Below are 17887 nucleotides of genomic sequence, written 5' to 3'. Positions count from 1 at the left end.
GGGGTGCAGGGGCTGGGAATGGACAGGTAGGTCTGGGGGTGAAGGAGGATGAAGGGACCAGGCAAGTCCGGGGTGCAGGGGGACGAGAGGGGACAGGTCTGGGGGTACAGGGGTACAGGGGCTGGGGTAGGACAGGATGAAGGAGCAAGCACATTCAGGGGAAGGGGGTTGAGAGGGGACAAATCTGGGGGTGCAGGGGCTGGTGGAGGACAGGCGGGTCTGGGGGTGCAGGAGAATGAAGGGAGCGGGCATGTCCAGGGGAAGGGGAACGAGAGGGGACAAATCTGGGGGTGCAGTGGTTGGGGAAGGACAGGTGGGTCTGGGGGTGCAGGGCACTGTGAGGGGACAGGTAATTCTGGGAGGAGTAGGGGGCTATGGGGACAGGCGGGTCTGGTATGCAGGGCGGGACAGGGGGTGGGAGCAATAGTCAGGTTTAGGGGTGCAGGAGGCTGAGGGGGGACAGGCAKGTCTGGGTGTGGGTAGACGGTGGTGATGGCAAGGTGCCAGGCACCTGGGGACAAACTGGGAGGGACATAATTTGAGGAATGGTCTGTTGGGGGACAGCTGGGTGCCSCCCAGAAGTCGTGTGGGTCCCTGCAGTATCCAAGGACCCTAAATCTGCAGCCGTGTTCCCCACTCCCTCCCCGGGTGCTGGCTCTGGGCCCTCCCCTGCTGCAGTGCCAGCCCTGCTGGCCGTTATTTGGGAAAAAGGGAAATTGGAAACTTTCCTCCCACTGCCAGAAGGGCCTGGCTGGTGTCACTGTGATGCTGGTGCCACACCCACGAGGGTTTTGGGAGGCTGCTGCACCCAAAGCCTGCCTTCCTYTCCCAAATCTTAGTTTTGGTGGCCATGGAGGTTTCAAAAAGCCCTTCTGAGCAGGGGGCTCTGACGGGGACCCCCTTCCTGCCCAGGTGAGCGCCTGACTGCAGACGAGATGGATGAGCAGAGGAGGCAGAACGTTGCCTACCAGTACCTGTGTCGYCTGGAGGAGGCCAAACGGTGGGGCTACACCTGGAGAGCTCCTCGAGTTCAGATTTGGGGGAAAAAGGGGTGATTTGGGTGAAGGGGAGGAGATGAGAGCAAGGGGAATGGGTGGGGAGTGGCTGTAATGCTGCAGAATGCTGCTTGGATTCTGGGGCTTTGTGGCTCTTCAAAGGTGGCTGGGGGTTGTTTTTTTTTTGAGGTGAGGACAGGAAAAGGATTTATTGGAATGGAGCCAWGGGGGTGGGATGTCCTTTGGGTGCTTTTCTGCCAGGTGGGGTGCTGGGGGTGTGTGATGTGCCCCATCTSTGCCCTGCCAGCTGGATGGAAGCCTGTCTGGGCGAGGGGCTGCCCCCACCCACAGAGCTGGAGGAGAATCTGCGTAACGGGGTCCTCCTGGCCAAGCTGGGCCACTGCTTTGCCCCTGCTGTGGTCCCAATGAAGAAGATCTACGATCCTGAACAGACACGGTACAAGGTAAGGCTGTGGTGTGAGAGGCACCCTTAGGGTGTACCCCAAAACCTTTCTGTTGCTGGTGTAAGGAGGGGTTTGCTRAGGGGGTGACAGGCATGGCCTCTGTCTTTAACCTCCTGCCCTGGCTGGGTTGTTTTTGGGGGCAAAGGGGACCCCAGGGATGGGAGAAASTGGGGGGATTCAGAGTGACCTCAGCTCCTCTCTTGCAGGCAGCTGGGCTGCACTTTCGTCACACGGATAACATCAACCACTGGAGAGATGCCATGAGCCACGTGGGGCTGCCCTCGGTACCACCTCCCCTCTGCTTCCCCTCAGCCTTGTGGCATATTGGGGGTGCTGGTACAGCAGAGGAGGGCTCTGCCTCTGCCCCCCATCTCTGACACCATGTGGGGACCTCCATTCCACTGCCACCTGAGCTGTCTCTTGTGTTTCTGGCAGATCTTCCACCCCGAGACCACGGACATCTACGACAAGAAGAACATGCCCCGGGTGGTTTACTGCATCCATGCACTCAGGTGGGCACCCTGGCATGGCTGTCACGGGATCTACTCGTGCTCATGAGCCCCTTGGTGGTGTCMCCCATCACCCTCAGCTGGCACAGAAGCGTGGGGAGGGAGAAGCAGGTGATGTGGGTTTGTATTTCAGCTTGTACCTCTTCAAGCTGGGGCTGGCTCCTCCGATCCAGGACTTGTATGGGAAAGTGGATTTTACAGGTACAGCGCTGTACAGGGGCTGCCAAAGGGGGTTTGCCACCTTRCCACCCGTGCTCTGGGGTCCTGTGGTGAGAGGGATGTGGGCAGTGAAGATTTTGGATGGGTTTTGCCAAAGCTGCTCACCCCAGTGTGGGGGTTTTCTACACCCCTCTTGTTCTGGCAGTGGACAGAGGGCTTTGCTGGCTGCCCCACTCCAGTGCTGGGCTACGGGGCTGGTGCTAAGCATTGTTGCCTCTTTATTCTGCCCCAGAGGAGGAGATCAACAACATGAAGAGGGAGCTGGAGAAGTACGGGCTGCAGCTGCCCGCCTTCAGCAAGATCGGTGGCATTTTGGCCAACGAGCTCTCAGTGGATGAAGCTGCAGGTGATGGGTTGGGCAGGGAGCTGGGCTGGGCATCAGCCCCGAGCAGGGTTTGGCTCAGCCCCTGAATGCCAAATCTGGGGCTGGAAAACTGGGGGATGACAGGGCTCTGGGGAGTGATGGGGGCTTTGGGAAGTGATGGGGGCTTTGGGAAGTGATGGGGCTCTGGGATGTAGTGGGGTGCACCTGGTTGTTTTCTTTCAGCCTGGCACAAGCCTGACAGGGCTCTGGGGGTTGACAGGGACTCTGGGGGGTGACGGGGCTCTGGGAGATAATGGGGCTCTGTGATGCAGTGAGGGGCACCTGGTTGTTGTCTTTCAGCCCAGCAGAAGCCTGACAGGGCTCTGGGGGGTGACTGGGACCTCTGGGAGGTGATGGTGGCTCTGGGGGGTGATGGTGGCTCTGGGGGGTGACGGGAGCTCTGGAGGGTGACAGAGGCTCTGTGGGGTGATGGGACTCTGGGAGGTGACAGGGGCTCTGGGATGCAGTGGGGGACACCTGGTTGTTCTCTTTCAGCCCAGCACAGGCCTGACAGGGCTTTGGGGGGCTCTGGGAGGTGATGGGGGCTCTGGGATGCAGTGAGGGGCACCTGGTTGTTCTTTTTCAGCCTGGCACAAGCCTGACAGGGCTCTGGAATGTGATGGGGGCTCTGGGAGGTTCTGGGGGCTCTNGGTGACAGGGGCTCTGAAGGGTGACAGGGGCTCTGGGAGTAGATGGAGGCTCTGTGATGCAGTGAGGGGCATCTGGTTGTTCTCTTTCAGCCTGGCACAAGCCTGATGGGGCTCTGGGGGGCTCTGGGGGCTCTGGAGGGTGACAGGGACTCTGGGTGGTGACAGGGGCTCTGGGACGCAGTGGGGGGCACCTGGTTGTTCTCTTTCAGCCTGGCACAAATCTGACAGGGCTCTGGAGGGTGACAGGGGCTCTGGGAGGTGATGGGGCTCTGGGGGGTGACAGGGGCTCTGGGAGGTGATGGGGGCTATGGGGGCTGATGGGGGCTCTGGGAGGTGATGGGGTTCTGTGATGCAGTGGGGGGCACCTGCTTGTTCTCTTTCAGCCCAGCACAGGCCTGACAGGGCTCTGGGGGCTCTGGGAGGTGACAGGGGCTCTGAGAGGTGATGGGGCTCTGGGATGTGATGGGGGCTCTGAAGGGTGACAGGAGCTCTGGGATGCAATGAGGGGCACCTGATTGTTCTCTTCCAACCCGGCACAAGGCTACAAGTGCTGGCACAGCCCCTTCCTGGCTGTGCWTTCATTGTGGGGTTCTGCATTCCCTGGGCTCACAGTGAGACACGGAGACCTCCCGGGTGCTGGAGGCCGTAGCTCATCCTTTGAGCAGGGCAGGCTCCCAATCATTGTGTGCAGGGATAGAGGGGATGGATGTCCTGTCTCACCCCCCTCCTCCCCTCCTCTCCTCCAGTCCACGCTGCAGTTCTGGCCATCAACCAAGCCGTGGATCAGGGGGTGGTGGCCCGGACCATGGAGACCCTACAAAACCCCCATGCCATGCTGGTGGGGCTGCGCCAGGAGCTGGCAGGTCCCTACCAGGAGRTGCTGCACCAGGCCAAGCTGGAGAAGGGCAGCAATGCCAGGAACAGGGTGAGGAGGGYGCAGGGGGCTCGGGGCTGGCTGGGAGAGGAGCAGCCCCTTTCCTGATGGGCAGTGGGTGCTTCCAGCTGGAGGGACCCTACAGTGCTGAAACACCACCTGGGAGCTGAGCCAATGGGGGAGATGATTCCTCTTTGGGGTCTGGTTCACTTGGGGTTGGGAAATGACCTCAGGGGACTCCACTATGCTTGGGTAGAAAGCTCAGGGTGGGGAGTCCCTCTCCAGTACCTGCAGGTGATCCCTGAAGGAGAGGATGTCTACGACTGGTGTCTGACCCAGGCTGAGATCCAAGTGAACATCAACAAAGTGAATGGTGAGCAAAGTTCTGGAGGGTCTCCAGGGTTTATAGTGGGACCGTGGTGGTGCAGGGCATGGGGAGAGTGGTGGGCACAGCAAAATGAGTGATCTGCTCAGCCCAGCCTCAGACCTGGCAGGAACAAGGGCTGGATGCACATTTCCAAGGAGAAATTAAAATAGTGGGCGTGCAGGCTTCAGACAGAGCCACCTCTGCCCCTGGAGCTGTGGAATGATTGACCTGCTCACCTGTGGGGTGAACTGGCCTCTTGCAGTGCGTGGGGCTTTGGAAGAGGTGGACAATGCCCTGGAGAGACAGGAYGTGCTGGCACTGCACCGGGCACTGCAGGACCCTGCCCTGGCCCTGCGCTGCCTCCAGCGCCACAACCTCGAGCTCTACCTGGAGCAGCTCAGCTCGGACCGCGAGGAGAAGGCTCTGGTAGGGGCTGGAAGGAGCTTGTGCTGTGGGGCACCTGTGCTGGGGGCACCCAGGAATTGAGGGGGGCTCCTGGCCTGGGGGATTGGCAGCTTTCTGCCCAGCACAAGCACGATGAGGTGAGAGCTCTCTGTGCCTGCTGCAGGAGCTGGGCTACCTGGAGCTGCTGGAGCAGGAGGAGGTGCAGGCAGGGATCCTCACAGCAAACCAGAGGGACGAGAAGGAGCGCGCCAGTGAGTGCCTGGGGGGACATTTATTGCAGGTTCTGCTGCCTGCTGCATCTCCAGGAAGAGCTCAGGGCACTGCCACGTGGCACCCATGCCAGCTGCTCTGTCTGTCCCTCAGTGCTGCGGGCTGTCAGCCGGATCAACGCTGCCATACGCCGAGGGGTGGCTGCAGAAACCCTGGAGGCACTGCTGGACCCTACAGCACAGCTGCCCCACGTCCACCCCACAGCTGCCCCTCTGTACCAGCACCAGCTGGGTCTGCTGCAATGCCAGCACCCCAGGGTGAGCCCATGGGTCCCCTCCACAGTGGGTGGGTGCCTCGGATAGGGCTGGGTGCTGCTGCTGTGTCCCTGGGGTGCTGGTTAGGGGGGGTTCAGCATCTCTGTCTGCCCCACTCAGGGCGAGCTGGCACAGGAGGAGCTGTTTGTGGCCGTGGAGATGCTCTCGGCTGTGGCTCTGGTTAACCAAGCCCTGGATGCTGGGGATSCCAGCAGGCTCTGGAGCAGCCTGGTCAGCCCTGCCATGGGCCTCTCAGGAGTTGAGGATGCGAATGCACAGCGGTGAGTTGGGCTCTGTGTTGGGGGGTGCTGGGAAGAAATCCTGTGAAAACCTGGGCTCTTTGTGGGCTTATTTCAGCAGCCTCCCTGTCCTGTGCCATGCCTCTCCCTCCTTCTGAAGAGCTGGGCAGCTCTCTCTGGCAGGCACCTCCTGCTCGGAATGCACCAAACCCTCCTCAGAATGCACTGAGCCCTGCTCGGAATGCAGCACGTCACTGCCCCATGTCCCCACTGCAGGTACTTTGAGGACTTGTTGCAGCTGAAAGGCCAATTGAGGAAAGCAGGAGCTGAGTTCCTGAGCTGGAATGACATCCAGGACAGCATCAACAGCACCAATTCATCGGTTCAGGATGAAAACCACCGTGAGTCCTGCGCACACCAGGCTGCAGATCTCCTGGGAGGGATTGCATCCCAAGAGAATCTCACAGCACAATCTCACAGCACCCTGGGCTCTGGCTCCCTTGGGTGCCTGGAGCATTTCAGGGGCTGACCCACATGTCCTTCCCTCCCATGCAGGTGCCCACGCTGTCCAGTTGGTCAATGAGGCTTTGCTACAGTCGGACCCTGAGAAGACACTGGCAGCATTGCTGCTGCTGGGCCCCTCCCTGCCTGATGTCACCCTCCCGACTGCCCCTCGCTACCACCACGTCCTGTGCCGGGCACGGAGGCAAAAAGCCCAGGTGGGCAGGGGGTCATTGGTTGGGGAGAACCCCCATGGCAGCGTGGCATCCCCCTGGATGTGGGGTGCCCCACAAGACTGTGAACTGATCCCCACCCCAGCAATGCAGCATGAGCAGCGTGGCATCCCCCTGGATGTGGGGTGCCACACAAGACTGTGAACTGATCCCCACCCCAGCAATGCAGCATCTGCAGAGCAGGAGGTGCTCAAAGGGAGCTGCCTGGCTCATTAGACCCCATCTCCCCCAGGCCACAGAGGACAAAGGAGCTGAGCTTTGCTGGGAAGAGATCCTGGATGGGGTCTGCCAGGCCAACCAGGACACAGCAGCAGCCAGGAGCAGTGAGTGCTCTCCCCACGTGGATACTGCCGTGGAGGTCGGGGGACAAGAGGGGGTGACATGAGCYCCCTCTKCTCCTRCAGTGGCTCTGGGCATAGCTGCCATCAACCAGGCCATCAAGGAAGGGAAGGCATCACAGACTCTGCGGGTGCTGTGCAACCCTGCCGTGGCTCTTCGTGGGGTGCTGAGCGCCTGTGCTGGCGCCTACCAGGAGCAGCTGGGGGCTCTGATGGCCACCAAGAGACCAGCAGGTAAAACCCTGGGGGCTGCACAACCTCCCCCACCCTGGGGTGCAGCCTGGGGGTGTTCAGGGAGAGCAGCACTCTCCAGCAGCTCCTGTCCGACACACAGGGAGCACAAAACCATCATGGGTCCAGCACACGCTGCCGGACGGGGCCGAGTTTTAYCTGAACCTGCAGACCTTGGAGAGCAGCTGGCAGCGCCCACACGACATCAGCTTCAACAGCAGCTTCAACAGCACCCACCTGAGCCGGGAGGAGATCCAGGTACGGGCAGCACGGGGCTGGGTGGGCACTGCTGGCATCACCAGGGCTGAGCTGGTTCCCCGTGTCCCCACAGGCTGTTGTCACCCGAGTGACGGCGGCGCATGGCCAGGAGCGCCTGTGGGTGTCACACGTGGCGCTGGTGGTCAGGCTCCAGGCGCGGCTCCGCGGTTTCCTCGTGCGCCAGGAGTTCACAGCACGACGCCACATCCTGAGGGAGCAGGGACCAGCTGCCACCAGGATCCAGGTGTGTAGTGGGTTTAAAAACCTGATTTTTCCCAATTTCCCGGCCAACGCACCAGAAAATGTCGTGGTTTGAATGAATTCAATGGGAGCAAAACACTCCCAAGTTCCAGCAAACCCTCCCCCCTCTCTCTTTTCCCCACCCGGGTTCTAGAGACAAACTTTTCCACAGAGAGGAAAGTGAAAAGAAAAGGGAAAAAAAACCCCTATTTATTTAAAATTAAAAAAACACCTGTGGAATCAGCTGTTAGATCCCAAAGGCTTTCTCTTCCCTCCTGGGTGTAGCTTCCCCTCCGGGGCCCCCAGAGGTGTTGGACAAAGTCTCTCTCCGGTGGTTCACTGAAGGATCTTTCTCGGCTGTCGTGCCACGGGAAAATCCTCCAATTCTCAGATGACGAAGAAAAAAAAATTCGAGGAAAAACAAGTCCAAAGAAAGGGAGGAAAAAAAAAGAGCAGTCCCAGAGAGCAGGCAGCTTCTTTTCCACCGCTGATCCCGAGCCTCCCCGGAAGGAAAAAAAAACAAACGTGTGTGTCTTGTCCCTTTCCCTCCCATTGTCCTTGAAGGGAGGAACATCACCAAACAAACCAGAGCAGTCTCGACTAATGTATAGTTACAGAAGGGTTGTTTAACTTTCCTCTAGCATAAGCAGATGATRGGAATAYAATACTCAGYTRACCTAGGACACACAGCCACAAGCTGCCCCTGCCCTGAGCATGGGGACACAAACCATGGGGGGCTGTTTGCAGCATCGTACTGCGGGTCCAGGGAATGCCACTGCTCTGCAGTTTTACTGCCAGGACCCCTGGGTGCTGCACAGGGTAGTGTGGGGCTTATTTCTCTCACTTTGGGTGCTGGTTTCCTCTTCCCCCGTGCTGTGTTATCCTCTTTGCTCATGTGCTCCCTGAAAAACCACCCAGGAGTTGCAGTGAGCTCATGCAGGTCTCTCTAGCCGGTGTCTTCTTGTGCCCAGGCTTGTTGGAGGGGGTACAGGCAGCGCAGAGCTTACCAGGAAAGGCTGCACTACCTGAAAGCCAACACCGAGGCTGCAATCAAGGTTTGGAGAATTTTCAGCCTTTGTTCCCAATGCTTTGGGCATTGTTGCTTGCTTGTTCAGTTTGCAAGAGTGGCATCTACTGCTGCCCAGTGCAGAGGAGCTGGGGGGATCATGGCAGAGAGGCCAGGGCAGTGTGTGAGTGGACAGGGGAGAAAAAAATCGTGGAATAGAATTGTTACCATGGACTTGAGGCTGGAAAAGCCCTTGAAGATCATTGAGTCCAGCTGTCCCCCCAGCACTGCCAAGGCCACCACTGGCCATGTCCCCAAGTGCTACATCCATAAGTGCCACATCCCCAGCGATGGCAAACCCACCACTTTGCTGGGCAGCCTGTTCCAATGCCTGACCACACCTTCTGTGAAGAAATTTTCCCTAATATCCAACCCAAACCTGCCCTAGAAGTCCTCATGATTTTTCCCCTCCCTTTGGCCAAGCAATTCCTTCCAGAATGCAAACGTTTGAGCATCTCTCCCAGATCCAGGCGGCTGTGAGGATGTGGCRGGCACGGAGGAAGTACCAGGAGAGGCTGAGCTACTTCAGGAAGAATGTGAGTGATGGGATGGGAGCAAAAGAGCTGCTGGGGATGTAGGGGAATGATCCAGAGCACACAGTTGGATCCCTGTCCCCAAGTGCTCGCAGTGCAGCTGGAAGGAAAACTGGTGCATCCTGGCAGGGGGACAGATGGAAAGGAAAAGGTGCCTGGTGGGTCTGGAAGCCAAACTCTCAGGTTTTGTGAAGTGTGAGGAGAGAAAAACCACTCCAGTTCTGTCAGAAAACCACAATGATTTCAGGATGCCCATTAAGAGGGGAAGGAAATTTTTGAGGGACAAAGAGGGGCTGCGGGAAGTGAGGTTAAACCTCTGGAGTTGCTGCAGCTTCTGAAATACAGTGAGTGGAGCAGAATGACCACTGAAATCTCTCAGGGAATTCTTCAATCTCTCCTGGGTTGTGGACACTTTCATCCCAGGCCTTGACACGTTCCTGGCAGTGGGACCAGGCAGCAATGTGCTTGTCCAGCTCTCCTTCACCCCCTGTGTGAGTTAGGGACACTGTGGAAAAACATCTCCCACCTCYTTGTTTGTCTTGGCAGATCAAAGCTGTAGTGAAAATCCAGGCTTTTGTGCGAGCCAACAAGGCCCGTGGGGATTACAGGATGCTGGGTGAGTGCAATGGCTGATTGGGAAGGGGRCTCTGCCTCTTCCCTTGCTGGGGCCACTGGTGGTCCCTTGGCAAGGACAGCAGTGACAGAGCYTTGGTGGCCTTTGGCCATCAGCCCCAAAGCTCTCAGGAGACTGGCACAGTGTGGCCCTGTCCTGGTGCTGCAAGAAGATGCTTTTTGGGGAGGAGGATGGGGTGTCTGGGCAATTCTGGGGKGTCTGCAGTGGTGGTGGCCAGGCCATCCTCCTGCAAACATTTGGACGTCGCTGCAGTCCACACCAAGAGTCCACCCTTGGGCATCGTCCGGCGCTTCATCCACCTGCTGGAGCAGAGCCAGCACGATTTCTGGGAGGAGTCAGAGATGCTGYGGCTGCAGGAGGAGGTGGTGAAGAGGATCCGTGCCAACAGGCAGCTGGAGAGCGACCTGGACCTCATGGACATCAAGATCGGGCTGCTGGTCAAGAACAGGATCACGCTGCAGGTGGGGACAGTGGGGGACAACTTGGCCACCTCATGTGGCCCTGCTGTTTGTGGCATTGCAGCTTGGACTTGGCTCTGCTTTGCTTTTTGAGCAGCTGGAGGGGCTGGGAGGGGTGGGGAGCAYTGGGGTGCCTCTGGCTCTCCCAGAAATGAGCGTTTCTGTCCCCGTCTCCGTGGCTGCAGGAGGTGGTGTCCCACTGCAAGAAGCTGACCAAGAAGAACAAGGAGCAGCTGTCGGAGATGATGTCCATGGACAAGCAGAAGGGGCTCAAGTCGCTCAGCAAGGAGAAGAGGCAGAAGCTGGAGGCCTATCAGCACCTYTTCTACCTGCTGCAGGTGGGGCTGGGGGTTCTGCTGCGTCCCCCAGAGCTGCAGGGGCAGTGCAGGAACCTGGCCCACGGCCACCCCACCACTCTTAGAATAGGGGGACATTACTGCATTTGTTAAGTTTCTTATTGGGGAATCCTAGATAGATATGCTAATTCCTGAAATCTATAAAACTTGTACCCGTGCTGTACACGGGTGTGCATTCTGCCATCAAGTTGTACACTTGGGATCCCAAATACCGAGGTAAAACCCTTTTTATCCCCTTAACCTGTGTCTGTGTCATTATTAAAAACTGGCCTTTCAAGGCAACAGTTTTTCTGGCACTTGGGTCAGCCTGGTGTCCCTCCCTCCTCCCTACAGACACAGCCAGTGTACTTGGCCAGGCTGATCTTCCAGATGCCCCAGAACAAATCCACCAAATTCATGGAGTCGGTGATCTTTACGCTCTACAACTACGCATCCAACCCACGGGAGGCTTACCTGCTGCTCCAGCTCTTCAAAGCAGCGCTGCAGGAGGAGATCAGGTGGGTGTCCACGGGTGCTCTGCTTTGGGGACAAGCCCAGTGTCACAATCTGCTTAACCCAAGCGGGAGTTGTGATGGTTCGTTATCAGAATCTTAGAGTGCAAAAGAAATGAGGGGCAAGTATATATTCAAAATCATGAACAATTTTATTGGATTTTCATGATAGAAGAGGGTGAGAGAGAGAAAAAGTGAGAGAGAGAGAGAAAGAGGGAAGAGAAAGAATGGGTTTTATAGCTACCAAACGGCTCCAACAAGTCCCTTGGGGTCCAGATTCCATAGGTTCGCCAGCGTCCGTTGGGGGATCCCAATCAGAGTCTTTTCAGAGAGACTTTTTATAGTCTTTTTGAAAGCGGGTGGCAGCAGGCCAGGGGGTTGTGAAGTATGGAAAAACCGTCCAAGTGGTAGGGAAAGAATATCTATAAGGTGTGAGCATGGGCTGTGGGCTGTACCGTTCTCTCTGTCTTCACGTCAGGAACGGTGCAACCATCCGTAGCTTACACATTGTACCTTCCAGCCTAGGAGCTGGAAATTTGCAGACATCCCACCTTGATCTGGCTCGGACTCCTTTGAGCAAAAGTCTTCCTTTTCTCCCCTCTTGGGGTTTTGGGGTGTTCAGTCTCAGTCCATGTCGATGATGGTGAGACAGTCAAGGGTTTTCTGTACGGTCTCTTACACCCAGGGAAAGGCTGAATGCATCAGTGTGGATGCTGTTATCTCCTGAGGCTGCTGCCTCCTGTTTGGAGAGCACACACACGCCCTGCTCCATCCCCTCATCCCATCCACCCCATCTCTGTGCCCAGGTCCAAGGTGGACCACGTTCACGACATCTTGATGGGCAATGCCACGGTGATCCGGCTGGTGGTCAGCTTCTACCGCAACGTGCGTGGGCACAACGCCCTGCGGGACATCCTGGCCGGCCCGGTGCAGGAGGTGCTGCAGGACAAGAGCCTCAGCATCCGCACAGACCCCGTGGACATCTACAAGGCGTGGATTAACCAGGCTGAGTCCCAGAGTGGGCACAGAAGGTCAGACCTTGGCTGGTGAGGTTTGACTCGGCCACAAGTGACGGGCATTGGGATGGTGATGGGGATTTTGTCTTCCCTTCACAGCAAACTCCCGTATGAGGTCAGCCCTGAGCAGGCTCTCAGCCACCCCGAGGTTCAGAGGCGCCTGGACATTTCCATCCGCAATCTCCTGGCAATGACAGACAAGTTTGTCTCTGCCATCACCTCTTCTGTTGACAAGATCCCGTGAGTGTCCCGGTGGTTTCTGTGCACACCCAGCAGTGCTGTTGGCTCTGAGGTGTTTCCAGCATGGCCTTAGAAGGGAGGTTGGCTTATGGGGGGCTTCCTGGACCCTTTGATGGTGCAGGACTGAGTAACTGCCCTGTCAGCAAGAGGAACCCCAAATCTCAGCAGTGCCTCACGTCCTGGTTTGTTTTTCCGCTCMGTTTCTGGGCACTTTACTGCTGACATCATTGGTATGTCTGCCAGGAAGAATCTGAGCTTTGTGGTCCTCTGGAGGATGGAGGCTTCCTGCAGAAATGCCTGGGCTGGCAGCAGGGTAGGGGAGGGAGCTGAGGGGTGCTGCAGCTGCCAGTCCCACCCGTGGGTTTCTCCATCACCCCAGGGCTGTGGGTTTGCTGCTTCTTGGGTGATGGATGGTAGGAGTGGCTCAGGGTGGACCCACATGCTGACGGAGCTTTCCCCACACTCTCCTCAGCTATGGGATGCGCTACATGGCCAAAATCCTGAGGATGTCTCTGGTTGAGAGATTCCCCAAGGCCCCGGCTGAGGAGGTGGACAAGGTACCGTGGGGCTGGGGCATCTGCACGGTTTGCTGGGGTTCAACTGTGTCTGCACATCCCTCCACAGAAAGCCAAGTCCCCTTCAGCTTAAAAATATCTCCAAGGCAGCATTTTCCCTGAGCTGCTGAGGAAACGCTGAGAGTGGGCTTTTCCCTGCACTGCCATCCCCTCCAGAGAGGTCCAGACGGGCAGTGCAAGGATGAAACACCCCACCCTGCTGAGCTATTGCCTCCTTGGGTCCTAACCTCCAGCTTTCTCCTGTCCTAGATCGTGGGGAACCTGCTCTACTACCGCTTCATGAACCCGGCCGTGGTGGCCCCCGATGGCTTTGACATCGTGGCCGTGTCAGCAGGAGCAGCTCTGCCCCCCGAGCAGCGCCGCAGCCTGGGCTCCATCGCCAGGGTGCTGCAGCACGCTGCTGCCCACAAAGCCTTCCAGGGGGACAGTGCCCATCTCTGCGGGGTCAACCAGTACCTGGAGGACACCCACAACAAGTTCAGGTGGGCCCCGGGCTGGTGTTGGGGTGAGGAGGGGCTGTGAGGCAGTGATGGGGTTTTGGGGTTGACTGAAGGGTTCCCTCCCTGCAGGAGGTTCATCTCTGCTGCCTGCTGTGTCCCCGAGCCAGAAGAGAGATTTAACATGGATGAGTACTCAGAGATGGTGGCAGTAGCCAAACCAGTCATCTACATCACCGTGGGGGAGCTCATCAACACGCACAAGGTCAGGGCATAAAGCTCACAGGGCGAGCTCTGTTTCCTCTGCTCCCACCTCCTGTGCTTTCTGCTGCATTTTCTCACACTCTATCCCACCCCTGGCACAGCTTCCCTCTTGCTGACCCTTTTTTTTCTCTTTTAAGCAAGGAAATAACCTAGATTCTGCAGGTTTGTCCTTTCTCCATCCCCTCTGGGTTTGTGCCACTCCTGGCTGTGACCCTCCCTCGCTCTCCCTTTGCCACTGACTCATCCCTTGCACCGTCCAGCTCCTGCTCCAGCACCAGGATTCCATTGCCCCACACCCCAGTGACCTTCTGCACGAGCTCCTGGAGGATCTTGGTGAACTTCCTACAGTCCAGTCCCTGCTTGGTAGGTCAAACTCCTGGCGGGAGGAGGGTGGACATGGGCACGCATTCCTTGCACAGAGCTCCAACTGGGTTGGGAATTCCAACTTGTGCATGGGAAGCCAGGCCTAGCAGGACTCTCTCTGCCCTCAGGGGAGGGCATTGCCAGCCTGGCAGACAGTGGTGCAGAACAGGTGCTCTCCCAGCTCAGCAGAACAGAGATCTCCCTCACCCTCACCAACAAACTGATGCCAGCAGCCAGCAGCGAGGAGAGCGACACGAGGAGCCTGCTGCTGAGGTGAGGATGGGCTCTGCAGGCATCACAAGGGTACTGGGAGTGTTAGGATGCTCAAAAGCAGGCAAAAAACCCTTAAGAGGCAGCTGAATATTGTGTGGAGGGTGATGGTCTGGAGTGGGTGCCTGATATCTCCCTCTGGTTTCTAGCACCAAGCAGATGGTGGTGGATTTGATCCAGTCGCAGCCAGGAGATTCCCTCCCAGAAATCCTGTGGACACCAGCCTCAAAGCATGAGGTGGGACGTGTGAGGCTGCTGCTGGGGATGAACTGAAAAATTTCACAGGCAAAGGGCAAAAATGTCCTCAGCAGAAAGCTGCTCTGCTTCTCTTAGAGGTTTGACCACTGCTCGTGTGATTCAGCAGTGACTGGAAGACTCTGATTTTCAGAAAAATCCCATGCTCTGGTCCACATTAAAACGTGGCTGAAGGGGTTGGGTTGCCCCATTGTCACGATCCGCTTAACCCAAGCGGGGATCTTGAGGGTTTGTTATCAGAATCTCAGAGTGCAAAAGAAACGAGGGCAAGTATATATTCAAAATCATGAACAATTTAATTGGATTTTCACGATAGAAGAGGGTGAGAGAGAGAGAGAGAAAGAGAGAGAGAGAGAGAGAATGGGGTTATAGCTACCAAATGGCTCCAATGAGTCCGCGAGGTCCGGATTCCATGGGTTCGCCGATGTCCGTTTGGGAGATCTCGTCAGGGTCTCTTCAGAGAGAGTTTTTATAGTCTTTTTGAAAGCGGGTGGCAGCAGGCCAGGGGGTTGAGAAGTATGGAAAAACCAACCAAGCGGTGGGGAAAGAATGTCTATTGTTTTATAAAGGGTGCAGCATGGGGTCGTACTGTTCTCCTCCGCCTTCACATCAGGAACGGTGCAACTATCCACGTTGTACTCAGCAGCCTAGGAGCTGGAAACTTGGCAGACACCCCACCTTGATGTGGCTCGGACTCCTTTGAGCAAAAGTCCCCCTTTCTCCCCTCTTGGGGTTTTTTGATGATCGTGAGACAGTTCTGTATGGTCTCTTACACCCATCTCTAACCCCATCCCAGCTGTGCTCCAGTCTCACCCCTTTTTCACCCCCAGGAAGCTGCTCACGAGCATCTGGTGCTCCGGAGAGCACTGCAGGATGCCCAGCCCTGTGCCCATCTGCAGCGCCACCCGTCCCTGGTTGCCAACGGCCGCCTGTCCGTGGAGGAGAAAAAACGCAAGGTCATCCGCAACCTGCGGCATTTGGAGAGCCTGGGGCTGGTGAGCTCTGAAAACGGGTACCAGGAGCTCATTGACGAGCTGGCCAAGGTGTGCTGGGGGGCATGGAGTGAGGAATTGCTGCTGGACCCCGCTGAGGTGAAGTCAGAATGACATTTGGTGGCTTTGTTTCCTCCAGGACATCCGGAACCAGCGGCGTCACCGGCAGCAGCGCCGTGGGGAGCTCCTGAAGCTGAGGCAGACCCTGGAGGGCCTCGATGCCAAGGCTCTGTTTTACGAGGAGCAGATTGATTATTACAACCAGTACATCAAGACCTGCCTCGACAACCTGGCAGCCAACAACAAGTGCGGTTCCTTACCAAAAATCTCTAATTTAAAAAAAAAAATCATTATTTGTTTTCATTGCTGTCTGGTTGTTGGGAGTCCAAGGGTGGTCAGAGATGAGCTCTCAGCATGTGTCCCTTATTTTCCAGGGTCAGTGGGAAGAACAAGAAGCTGCCCTCGCTGCACTACACAGCAGCCCAGCTGTGGGAGAAGGGGGTGCTGCTGGAGATCCAGGACCTGCCACCCAGCCAGTGCGTAACCCCAGCCCCAGGGCAGCAGCTCTTGCTTGGGGATATTCAGTGCAGGGCCAGGAGTGGGACTTGATGCACTTGATGATTCTTGTGGGGATGTTCTGACTCAGGATATTCCACAATTTTATGACAGCTTGGGCAGGGAGAGGAAAATAACCCGGGAGGAGGGTGCACATGGGCTACTGTTGTCCTGCCATGGATGGGGCAGGTTGTTTTGTGCAGGAGARCACAGGAAAGTTGGGATTTTCTGTGGGTCTGGCTGCTGTGCCGAGGGGATGCTCTGGGACCTGCTCCCATGGTTGTGTTAAAGCTGTGAAGCCTCTTTTGGCTTTGTCCTCTCAGGTTCAAGAATGTGATTTTTGACATCACCCCGTGCGAGGAATCAGGCAGGTTCGAGGTGAAAGCCAAATTCATGGGCATCGACATGGAGTGCTTCCAGCTGCTCTACCAGGTGGGGAACCCATCCTTTAGGTGGCTGGGGGGTCAGAGAGGACAGTGGGGGTGTGTGGGGGAATTTCACTTGAGAAATTTCATCTCCTCTCCCCCAGGATCTGCTGCAGCTGCAGTACGAGGGTGTGGCAGTCATGAAAATGTTTGATAAGGCCAAGGTCAACGTCAACCTGCTCATTTTCCTCCTCAACAAGAAATTCTTCAAGAAGTAACGGGCTCAGGGCTTGGGGGTGGCACTTCAGGGAAGGGGGATGATGGAAATTTGCCAAAGAGACTTTAGGGTTGGTGGTCCCAGAGAAGGGAAGCTGCTGCTGGCCATGGAGCTTTCCTGGTGTTTGAGCATCCGTGGCTCAGCCCCAGCCCTGGGCACCCCAAATTTGGTACCAAACCCATGCCCGACCTCCCCACATGAGGAGGAGGCTGCCAAAGCTTTTGCAGCGTGCGTTGCTTTTAAAATCTGTTTTTTTATCTGGGTGTTTTGGCTGTTCAATTCCTGTGTTGTATCAGCCAGCTGCTCAAGGACACTCCATTTCTGGACACTATACAGGTTTTTACTGATGTAATAAAGGTATTCTAATATATATATATATGTATAAAAATATATTTCTTCCTCACACTGAGGCTGGGGAAATGTCAGAATCAGTCTTTATATGGACAGGTAGGGAAAGGCCAGAACACAGAGGCAATAACTGCTTGTGGAGACACCCGTGAGCTCTTCTCTGGTAAATTGAGGTGCAATAGAAGGATTTTGGTTTATAAAGATGAATTTCACTGTTGTCCCATGGATGCTTTGGGGGGCTGGAGAAGGAACCGTGGCTCTGGCCCATGTGGAACAACCCCACAGCAGCATCTCAGCAGTGATGGTGGCATCTCTGTCCCCTCTTGATTTCCTCTGGTGCTTGATGGGTTTCCAGGTGTGGCACAAGGACCGTGTTTGGCCATGGCTGCATTTAAAGCATTTTGTGAGCTCCTTTTCCAGCCCTTTCCATGGGTGGGGAGGGAGCTGCTGGTGCTCCCAACCTCCTCCCACTCCATTTCCTTCAGGCACGGGAGCAGCAGGTCCCAAATCTGCTCCACAAAGTTTTTTGGGGAGGGAATGGGAATCTCCCTTGTTCCTCCAGTAAGTGCCATGGTACTTGATCCATCAGCATCTCCATCTTGTCTTTGGAAAGTGATGTTTGTTTGTGAGGTTATGTGTTTTTTTCTTTCCCTTCTGTCATACAAATGCCTCAAACGGTGCTGATCCCGTTCCTGTCTGTGCTGGATTCCTGCTGTGCTGCCTCTGCTTGTTCACTCCAAATCAAGATGTACTCCAAATAAAGATCAGAAAATACACAATTGCTCTGGGTGATCATTTCCCTGTGGGCCTCACCTGCTTTGCCCCTTGCTGCCCAGGGTTTTTCAGGCTGGTGACATTGCCCACAGCCCCCAATTCCTGGGGACCCCAGGGAGCTGCTCCTCGCAGCGGTGCCTGGTCAGGTGCTGAGGCACCAACTCTGCCTGGGGAATTTAGGCCACTTTCAGACAGGCTTAATTCTTA

General features: G+C 56.5%; 1 protein-coding gene across 1 annotated transcript; it reads left to right on the top strand.

The window, feature by feature from the left end:
- Positions 1-905: 905 nt before the first annotated feature.
- On the top strand, positions 906-17675 carry IQGAP3 (IQ motif containing GTPase activating protein 3). The gene is made up of 37 exons (XM_057382439.1): positions 906-1000; positions 1303-1459; positions 1666-1743; positions 1895-1971; positions 2102-2169; positions 2420-2533; positions 3948-4126; positions 4361-4448; positions 4705-4868; positions 5011-5098; positions 5211-5374; positions 5492-5652; positions 5887-6011; positions 6166-6329; positions 6577-6667; positions 6749-6916; positions 7017-7171; positions 7245-7415; positions 8383-8466; positions 8942-9013; positions 9557-9626; positions 9897-10105; positions 10288-10440; positions 10792-10955; positions 11756-11980; positions 12065-12205; positions 12678-12762; positions 13030-13262; positions 13350-13482; positions 13742-13844; positions 13973-14117; positions 14264-14351; positions 15200-15412; positions 15501-15667; positions 15796-15897; positions 16240-16348; positions 16446-17675. The coding sequence occupies exons 1-37, from the start codon at positions 936-938 to the stop codon at positions 16557-16559; spliced, it is 4887 nt and encodes a 1628-aa protein (XP_057238422.1). The 5' UTR covers positions 906-935; the 3' UTR covers positions 16560-17675.
- The last annotated feature ends 212 nt before the right edge of the window (positions 17676-17887 follow it).

The sequence above is a fragment of the Malurus melanocephalus genome, unplaced genomic scaffold, assembly GCF_030028575.1.
Source record: "Malurus melanocephalus ecotype Western Australia unplaced genomic scaffold, MMel_1.1 scaffold_567, whole genome shotgun sequence".
Taxonomy (NCBI): Eukaryota; Metazoa; Chordata; class Aves; order Passeriformes; family Maluridae; genus Malurus; species Malurus melanocephalus.
Note: the sequence above shows the minus strand (reverse complement) of the source record. Positions and strands in the feature narration are given on the sequence as shown.